At 52.6% G+C, this 9,898-nt stretch overlaps 1 protein-coding gene across 1 annotated transcript; it reads left to right on the top strand.

The window, feature by feature from the left end:
- The first annotated feature begins 946 nt into the window (after window positions 1-946).
- DMRT3 (doublesex and mab-3 related transcription factor 3) lies at window positions 947-9,620 on the top strand. Its single transcript, XM_068928712.1, has 2 exons — window positions 947-1,379; window positions 8,014-9,620. The coding sequence occupies exons 1-2, from the start codon at window positions 947-949 to the stop codon at window positions 8,976-8,978; spliced, it is 1,398 nt and encodes a 465-aa protein (XP_068784813.1). The 3' UTR covers window positions 8,979-9,620.
- Window positions 9,621-9,898: the final 278 nt, after the last annotated feature.

Genomic DNA, 9,898 nt, shown 5'->3' with positions numbered 1-9,898 from the left:
TCCTGCACTATAATAGCTACACTTAAACTTCTCGCTGCCATCTTGGAAATATCGGTTTGCAAGTGAGAAATGTGCCCGCGGCTGGAGGTATAGAAAATTACCGTCCTTCCGCAACAAACACATCAAAGGGGCTGCAAGCAATCTGAGTTGCTCTGAACTGCACGCGCCTTTCTATAGCCGCTGCTCGCAATTAAGTAGCCACTTTGGCGCGGAGCATAAGAAAAAGCAGCGGAGAGCGGGGGGCGCGGGCGGGTGGGTCCGAGGGGCGGTTTGCGCCGGGCGCGGAGCGCGGCTCGGCTCTGGCCGCCGCTCCGCTCGAGCGGAGGAGCCCTTGCAGCCTCTCGCCGCTGGAAAACTTCGACAAAACTTCGACCTGGGGGAAAAAAAAAAAAAAAAAGTCTTCAGCGACTCTGGGCCAAGAGCCAACCGACGGAGGCACGCCGTGCCCCTGCTGGTAGTTAGGCGGGGGTTTATCCCGGCGCCAGCCCGCGGGGTTCAAACCTCCCGTCCCGGCCCTGCGGATCGAGGAAACCTGCCGGCCCGAGGCGCGGGGGGAGCCGCGCGGGGGCGGCGGAGCCGCGCAGGGGGCCGCGGCCCGGCCCGTCCCCCGGTGGGGCCGGGCCCTTCGGCGAAGGGCGGGCAGCGCCGCCGGCCCCGACGGCGGGGACCGCCGACCCCCCCCCCCCGCAGCCCTGCGTCCCGCCCCCCCCCCCGGGCGGCGGGGAAGGGGGCGGGCGGGGGGCGGGGGCGGCGCAGGGGGGTCGGGCGGCGCCGTCGGGGCCCGCGGGCTCGGCGGTGCGGCGCGCTGCGGTGCGGGCAGCGGCAGCGCTCTGCCCGCGGTGCCTCGGCAGCGGGCGGTGGGACACCCTCCCCCCCGCCCCCGGCTCCATCCCCGGTCCGCGCCCCCTCCGCCGCCGCGGAGCCGGCCGGGGGTGAGGGCCGTAGCATGAACGGCTACGGCTCCCCGTACCTCTACATGGGCGGCCCGGTGTCGCAGCCGCCGCGGGCGCCGCTGCAGCGGACGCCCAAATGCGCCCGGTGCCGCAATCACGGCGTGCTGTCCTGGCTGAAGGGCCACAAGCGCTACTGCCGCTTCAAGGACTGCACCTGCGAGAAGTGCATCCTCATCATCGAGCGGCAGCGGGTGATGGCCGCGCAGGTGGCGCTGCGCCGGCAGCAGGCCAACGAGAGCCTGGAGAGCCTCCTGCCGGACTCGCTGCGAGCCCTCCCGGGGCCGCCCGGCAGCGCCGAGGGCGCCGCGCCGCCCCCGCCGCCCCCGCCGCCGCCCCCGCCGCCGCCGCGGGCCCCCGCCGAGCTGGCCGCCGCCGCCGCCCTGCGCTGGGCCGCCGAGCAGCCCCCGGCGCCGCTCCCCAAGGCAGGTGAGGCCGGGCCGGGTGTGGGATGCTCCGCCGTCGGGGCGGGCGCGGCGGCGGGTGGCGGGGGAGGAAGCGGGGCTCAGGCCGCCTGGTTCCCCTTGGCGAGCGGAAAGCGGGCAGGTCTCGGCTCTTTCCTTCACGGTTTGTTTCCGAGCAGGTTGAGATGGAAAAGCAGCCGCCCGGCTGCCGCGGAGGGTGCCGCGGGTCGCGCCCGGCCGCGGGGCCGCCCGACGGGGCGCGTCGCCCGGCGGCAGGCGGGGACGGGGACGGGGGGAGGTGGCGGGCAGGGCGCTGCGCCCGCGGCAGCGAGGTGCCGCCGGTGCTCGGCGTAGTCCCCCCCCCCCCCCCCAAGTGCCGTGCCCGCGTCCGTTTCGGGAAACAAGCTTCCCCCCCTCCCCGCCCCGCGTGGTTTGCCCTCCGACCGCCCATCACCGCCGGGTTGGGCCGGGGTGAACCGTCCCTGCCCCCGCGGATTCAGCAGGAGGGAGCCGCTGTCCCGGGAAGGAGCAAGGCTTCGCGTATGCAGCGGCTCGGGCTGCAAGGCGGCGGGTTGGAGGCGGTAACGATGATGGGTGAACGGGAGGTTTGGCCGCAAAAGCAGGGGTGCGAGCCGGGCGGTTTCCTGAGGAGCAGGCAGGATGAAGAGGGGCGAGGATGCGGCATCGGATGAAGGGGGACACACCGTTTATTTCGGCTTCTGGGTAGCTCACAACGCGGTGTGTTTTCCCTTCCTCTCGGCCAGCGGCGTCCCTCGCGGCCCGGCGAGCCGCCCGGGTCCAGCGAGGCTTTTGCGAAGTCGGTGAAACCGACCCCAAAACCCGCTGCTCAGGGTCCCGAGGTGAGACCTGCTCCGAAGCGGAAGCAGCCCAGGACTGACGGAGGAAACACCTTACGAGTGAGACACACAGATAACCCATATCGCTGAGCAGAAAAATACACCCTAAAGCCGCTTTCCCTTTTCGCCGCTCAAGGCTTAAGCGCGAAATTAAAATGTTGCACCGACAGCCGGGCCGGGGTTACCCCGTCTCAGCTAATCCGCGAAGAGCCTGCTGCGCAGAAAAGCCGCGACTTCAACGAAATTTTGGGTGTATAACTCTGCAGGGAATAGCAAATCGTGGGCCGACGGCCCCTTCCCTGCTCCCGGCACGGCGCCGCTCGCTGCCGCTTGCTCCCGGTGCCCCCGGAGCCCCAGCGCGTTATTTGCGGGGGTCCGGCGAGGTACGGAGCCGGGCGCGGGGCCCGAGCCGGCGGTTTTACTCCTCGGGGAGCAGAAACCGGGAGGCGTGACGGGTTGCATCCCTGTCGCGATTTTGCCGGTGCTTTGGGGGCTGCTTCCCCATGGCTGGGCTCCGGCCTCTTTCCCTCCCTGCCCCCGGGGGCAAAAGGCGCAGGGGACGGGTGGGCAGTATTCCCACCCCATTCCTCCCGTAGTCCCCGAGAGCCGGGACTTTGGGGTCCCCCCACACCCTAAATTTCCTCCTGGGCACAGCCGAGCGGGGCGCAGGGCGGCGGGGAGCCTCGCCACCCCCCGGCGCCCCTGGGGACATTTGGGGCAGGGGCGAGCTCCTAGGGTCGGGCGGAGGGGTGGGGGGGATTGAGGGGGAAAGCCGACTTGGCTCCTTCCAGAAAGTGAAACAAATAAACTCCGCCAGCAGGATATAAATCCGGCGGATAGGAACGGTATTGACTTGCACGCCCAACTTTTCTTCCCCCTGATATATGAACTTCCCAGCTTAAAAGATTACAGTAATCACGGGAGGACAGTGTAAATCGAATCTGATAGCAATAACTTTTGGGGAAGGTCAGGCTCAAGTGAAATGTTTCCAAGCAACAGGCATTTTGTTTGCAAAATACAATCAAAGTGTATTGATGAGAAATTCTTCCCTGCCAGCCAGTCAGCACTTTCTGCTAACAGCTTTATGGGTGAAAAAAAGGAGCAGATCTTCATAAATCAAGCTCTCCAGCCTGGTCCCGGCCCCGGCCCGCGGTGTGACACGTCCTGGGGAGAGCAAAGACACCCCGGGCGCAACCCGGGGCCGGGGCGCAGCTCCGCACCCGGCCGCGGACGGCTGCGCTGCCCGGCGCAGCGCGGAGCCCCTGCGCTGCGCGGAGCGAGGGTTGCACCCCTGGCACCCGGCTTCGCAGCTGATTAAAAAAAGCTTCAGTTGTACAGACCTCCTCTGCGCGATCCCCGGGCATGGAAGCCTGTATTCCTGCAGAAGCTTGTTTTCCCTGTTTTAGGAGTAAGGGAAGGAGTGAGAGCAGGGCGTAAAATTATCTCCTGGTGGGGACGGACCCTCTCCGCTCTTCTTGCCGCCTGCCGCCGAAAGCTATTTACCCAGATAACCTGTTCATTTCCAGACAACCGATTGCTTTGAACGGCCTCTCTTTCTCTTCCCTCTCTCCCAGCTACCTGTATTAAAAACGTCGTTAAAATGCACAATGTAATTATGTGCTCTCCCAGCCCACCCTGTTTCTGGATCCTGGGCACTACTAATCTCTTAGAAGATTATCCAGTGCGAGAGCGATATTTCCTGATAGAAGGTAGGATCAGATACATTTGTTTTAACTAGCATCTGGCCGCCAGAATAGGTTATTTTCTGACGGTAGGACAGCCAGAAAGTTCTATTCTGTGCAAATAAAGCAGCTAGAAACTACTCCTATTGCATCTTCCTATGTTACCGCAGAATAATTCCTCCTTAGCGTTATACTCCTGTATTTTGAGCACATGTCATACTCATCTTAGCAGTAGTTACCCGGGCTTGTAAACAATTAATATAATGCCACACTGAGTCTTTTGTTAATACCAGTTCCAACTTCTTAATGCAGCATGGCAGTCTCCGTGTCAGACTGGAAACAGTCACTAGCTTCCCAGGAAATACATGAGACCTTTGAATATACAGAAGGAAGTCTACAGTGATTTTTTTTTTTAAACTCGTTAAGTTTTGCACGCCTTAACTTTATGTGGCTTTCTAATATTTTTGGTGTCAGTCCACTCTAATAATAGAAATAGGGAGAACAGCAGATGTGCTTGGGATCCGAGAAATTCTGGGTTGCAGAAAAAGCTATCCTAAGAACCTAAGTGCAGAGCTGTTTTCGCAGAGTCAGCAGTGGGACTATTAAGGAAACAAATTTGAATCCCAAGTATTAGATAAACTTTTCCAGACGAGTTATTAACGTAAGGAGAACAGCCCCTCTCTCTCTCACCCCTCATACTTTATTTGGCTCTTTTCAATATTTGCTTCATGTTCCTTAATACAGTATAAAGAAGCAAGGAGAAAATGAGGTATACATTGCACTGCATCCGTAGCGTCTTTATTTTATTAGTTTAGATTTTACAGTGAACACACGCACTGTATTGTTTCATGTACATCTGTATTTACGCAGCACCTCTGTAGATCTGCGTATGTATCTGTCTCTGTATGCCTATTATTTTATGAATAATCTCCTCCATTTACATCAATAAGGAGACAACTTCCCTCGTTTCCTGAGGCAAGCAAAATGGATACTGAATGCAGGCAGTTTGAAATAGATGTTAAAAAAAACCGTAAAAAGTCTTTGGGAGCAAGATTTCTTTCTGCAAAAACTACAACATCTTCACGTGAAGACTATGAGTGGTGCAAAAGATACCTTTGGCTAAGAGCAGTGGGGTATATAGTCTCATTTCCTGAAATGAATATCTTTGTACCTGAAAATACAGATATTTGGGATTAATACGAGTTTTATGTACTCTGTGTGGTTATTCTGCATGTGCTATTTCTACATTTCAGCTCCACGTAAAGGCATTTGCAATATACCTTCCCGTTGGTTATCTAACGATGGCTATTTTGTGCCCGTTGTAAAAAAAAAAGAAAAATCCAATCACCGCAATTTCGATGAAAAAGACGGAACCGTCCCCAGAAAGTACTTTTTGCCTAGCGCTGCTTGCGCCGTGGGTGTGGTGAGGGAAGTGGTGCTGAGGTGAGGAATGCATAGTCAAAACATTACCTGCCAGGCAGGAAATCAGCAGAAACCTGTCAGGTAAGTAGGCAGCTGCCCGCCGATCCGCCCGAAACACCAGTCTGAGGCACTGGGCTTATGTGACACCTTACACTGCAACAGCTTTGAGCTGAAGTGTGCGGGAGAAAAACGCTTGACGTCCTGACAGCGAATAATTCTATCAAAAAGACAGAGGAAAAAAACTATAATAGGATCCAAATTAAAAGCTTACCACTAGGGGATAATCCCCCTTTTATTGAAAGAACAGCTTTTTACTTAAATCACTGAAATCTCGTTTTATGGATTCTGCCCTGTGAATCTGAAAGTCTGGTGAGATTACACTGTTATATTCTATGCGTGCAAGTAAATTGTCCCCCTGCAAGTAAGGATCTGTGCAGGCACTGTGTGGCAGTCCCATGGTGCTAACAATACAAACTTCAGCAGGTTGAGTTTTTAGAATCTGAAGAAAATTTTTAGCCAAACCTCATAGGGGTACTTCTACTGAAAGCAACCATCACTCAGGAGGAGCGCTATATTTTCATCATTTGGGAGAGCTAATCTAATTATATTTTTCAACGTAATATATTTTCTCCCCAGTGGAGGTTATTTTCAGCCAATAAATATATACTGGAGATGCACAATATTTTGAAATACGCATGTCTGCATGTGGTCTGCTTGGTAACATTGGGTACAACAGTGTGATCTTCTTATGTGGAAGTTAAGAACACTGTCTCCCTTAAATATCTCTATCACTGCCAATGCAGGGATAAAGGCAATTTGTTGTTCTCTAGGCTGCCCTGTAATCCTTCCATGTATAAATTGTCCCTGCACTCAGCTGTGAATTATTCTTAACATCGTGTCTCTTGTGATAAATGTACTCTTATGAACATGCGAAAGAAAGGATTAGGAAGGAAAGTTAGTGTGCTCTTCGTATTATTTTTTTCAAATAAAGGCTGAGCTATATCCAGGTATTAAAACTCCCTCAAATGGAGATGCATGTTAGCAGTTTACTAGGGAATATTTCCTGCATTGCCTTTTTGCTGCTAAGGCACGAGTGATGCACCAAACATATAAACAAGTGCTTACATGCAATGCCTTCTTTATAATGCACCCATTGCCTTCTTTATAATATACTCACAGGAAAGGTTATTGCTTCTCTTGTTCGCACTGGACACAGAGCACAAGCAATGCAAAAACAACATAGGCGATCCAGCTAGCTAAAAGAGAAGGGCAAGATTTTCAGTCGGGTGTCCGTCTTCCCCAATTCCACACCAATCCTCGTCTTCTGTGCCTGGACCTGTGGCTCTTTACGATGGCCTCGCATTTCTGCCTGGAGCCACTTGTCTTCTTGGGCCCCCTTTGTCACGGTGACTGCCAGGCTGCGCTCTGCTGGGAGCTCACATTTTTTTGTGGTGGTCCCATGCACAATTTAGAGCTGGCTCTGTCCACCTCAGCTTGAACAATGCACCTTTCCCCGGACTCTCGTACTTCCCAGGGAGTTTGGTAGAGGGCTGTTGGGGGAGGGCAAGGGAACAGCTGCCTCGGGGAAATGACTGTGAATAATCTCAAGCAAGATACGTTGCCCCCCCTTGTGCATAAACTGTGAAAGCTGTTGACTAGGTCCTTTTCCCTTGCTTCTGACAAGCAGTCTTAATTTCAAAAGTTTGCAAACTCTGGCCAAGCTTTATAGAACTGACCAGAGATCTGGAGTATCACCATTTTTGAGTGTCCATCTGGAGACTGCATGGTAAAGGCTGCTTTCAGCCCTGTGCTCAGCTCTCACCTTTCCCTGCTTAGCATGCAAAAATCAGGATACGTGGAACAAGTGCTGAGAGAGGTTGTGGAGTCTCTATCCTTGGAAATATTTAAAACCTGGCTGGGCAGGGACCTGGGCAATCTGCTCTAGTTTTGAGCTTAGCCCTGCTTTGAAGAGGAGGTTGGACCAGCTGTCCTCTGGAGGTCTCTTCCAAACCAGATTTTCTAGATTATGTGCTCTAACTGGCCAGCGCATCAGCTATGCTGAGGGTTTTAGAAGAACCTGTGGCTCTTGGTGGGGAAGGAAGTGGTTTCTGCAGAATCAGAATTGAAATACACTGATACATTTGAAGACTCCTGCAACCTTGAGCCAGTCACTAGTCATTATGGCATGGTGTCACCAATGCTATTGGACTTGCAGAGGGAATTTTGGTCTGCCAAGTGCCCTCTGGTTGTCTGCAGCCCACAGCCAGTGAGAAAGCAGGAGTGAGACTGTGCTAGTAAGGAATTTTGATTTGAAAGAGCTGAAGTTCCTCTGAGAAAGCCTGCATGTGGGTGGCATGTTCCTAGCCTATGGTCAGTTAGAGAGGATTGGTCTAGCGTATTTGAGGCTGCAAAAAAAAAAAAAAAAAAAAGGATCACTGCCTCTTGTACATGGGAGAATGAGACAGACATCTTTAAGGCAGTATAAAGTGCCTAGACTATGTCACATTACTCTTTTTTTTTTTGTCTTGTTCTCAAGATGCAAAGTTGATGCAAAGAAAAATTAATTTAGCAGGATTTCTATGAAAACTGCTCCCCCTCAGAGTCTTGCTTAATTCACTTTATGAGAAGTGCTTCGTCAAAAGTATGTAAAGCCTTTTGGCCTCACTGCAGTGGTAACTCTTCTGCCTTCTCTTTGCAGACATCAATGAGGAGCGATTGGGTGATGCCAGTGGAGCAGACAATGTCGAGACTTACAGTGACAAAGACACAGACCAAAGGAATTCCCCAGACATGAATAAAGCCAAAAGCTGCTTTACTCCCGAAAGCCCTGAAATCGTTTCAGTGGACGAAGTTGGTTATGTGGCTCAGAAAAATGGTGGAAGCACAGAGAGCCGACCAGACAGCCCCAAGTACCACGCAGAGCAGAACCATCTCCTGATAGAAGGTCCTTCTGGGACAGTTTCCTTACCTTTCAGTTTGAAAGCCAACAGACCTCCACTCGAAGTGTTGAAGAAGATCTTCCCGAACCAGAAGCCAACTGTGCTCGAGCTGATCCTGAAGGGGTGCGGCGGTGACCTGGTGAGTGCCGTTGAAGTTCTGTTGTCCAGTCGGTCCTCAGTAGCTAGTGGGGACAGAAACGCTGCAGAGTCTGATGGCCTCGTTTTGCCTTCAAACGGGCACATTTTTGAGCACACGCTGAGTTCATACCCTATCTCCTCCTCCAAGTGGTCCGTGGGCTCGGCGTTCAGGGTTCCCGACACCCTGAGGTTCTCTACTGATTCCAGCAACGTTGTGCCAAATCCTCTGGCTGTACCTTTGCAGCACCCTTTTCCTCAGCCCCCGCGCTACCCGCTGATGCTGAGGAACACTTTGGCCAGGAATCAGTCCAGCCCTTTCCTGCCTAACGACGTTACCCTGTGGAACACCATGACGCTGCAGCAGCAGTACCAGCTGCGGTCCCAGTACGTCAGCCCTTTCTCCAGCAATTCCACCAGCGTTTTCCGAAGTTCACCTGTCCTTCCTTCTCGCTCCTCGGAAGATCCGAGGATCTCCATCCCTGATGACGGATGTCCTATCGTGTCTAAGCAACCTATTTATACAGAAGATGAGTATGAAGAAAGGTCCGATTCTTCTGACTCGAGAATACTCAACACATCTTCTTAGATGACATTGGGCATGTGATAACTAAGTGATACTTGCAGTGCAGCTGAACTACTGGGCCCTAGGAGGAGGCACACATTCTCTACGAAACCCTTGCAATTGTATTAAAAAGTGACTTTGCTTGGTATTGTACTGTAGCAATAAAAACATAACTTATTTAATTTCTTGCACTTCACTGGATAATGCCAAATAGCAATGCTCTATGGTTTTAGTGCTGAGTGTGTATTACAAAGGAAGACCTTAAAGCTATCAGTTATGGGACTCTGGAAGATTCATAACAGAAACAGAAGCTGAAGGTCTCCTTTACCTTAACTCAGACAAATGGGGATGTTAAACTAGAATACTTGAATGCTGTTTTATTAGAGAGAACTCCTCAGGACATAAGAAATCAAACAAAAATAGTTCAAATGCAAATGGACTAAAACAGGGACCTTATTGTCTCGCGCCAATAATCATCCTTGCGTTAAAGAAAAAGTAAAAGAAAGACGCACATGAAACTAGCATGAACTGCTTCTGTGCTGCTTGAGCTTGGACACTTTTTAGGGAATAATATTAAGAGTTATTCTTTTCACATGGCTAGGTCGAAACGTGTAATGTCGGTGTAGAACCAATTACAGCTGTGAATTGCATGAAATGTGTTGTGAAATGAACACAAGATTAAACATTGTCAGGTTAATGTAGCATGGTAGGGACTCTAGAAAAATAAACTAAGACGATGATCTTGGTTTATGTCATTTGTACTTGGGCAAAGAACATTTCTGAAGATGGAGGGCTGATTAATCCTCAGCTAGAGTTAAAATGTCCAGCTCCAGCAATGGCAGTCAAGGGAAGCCTATTTTTCCTACTTCAGGTTCTGCTCCCCTGCCTTGCAGCTAGCAACTGAGAGTAGGCAAATGTTGTCATCAGGGAGGCTATGGCCTCTT

The sequence above is a fragment of the Struthio camelus genome, chromosome Z (assembly GCF_040807025.1).
Source record: "Struthio camelus isolate bStrCam1 chromosome Z, bStrCam1.hap1, whole genome shotgun sequence".
In the NCBI taxonomy this organism is placed as follows: Eukaryota; Metazoa; Chordata; class Aves; order Struthioniformes; family Struthionidae; genus Struthio; species Struthio camelus.
The sequence above is the reverse complement of the archived record's forward strand: the minus strand, read 5'-3'. Positions and strand labels throughout refer to the sequence as shown.

What these genes read in the sequence shown, in the direction of transcription:
- DMRT3 (XM_068928712.1), top strand. Translation starts at nt 947, where the DNA reads ATGAACGGCTACGGCTCCCCGTACCTCTACATGGGCGGCCCGGTGTCG. An exon ending in GGCGCCGCTCCCCAAGGCAG is followed by an intron (nt 1,380 to 8,013) that starts GTGAGGCCGGGC and finishes TTCTCTTTGCAG; the next exon opens with ACATCAATGAGGAGCGATTG.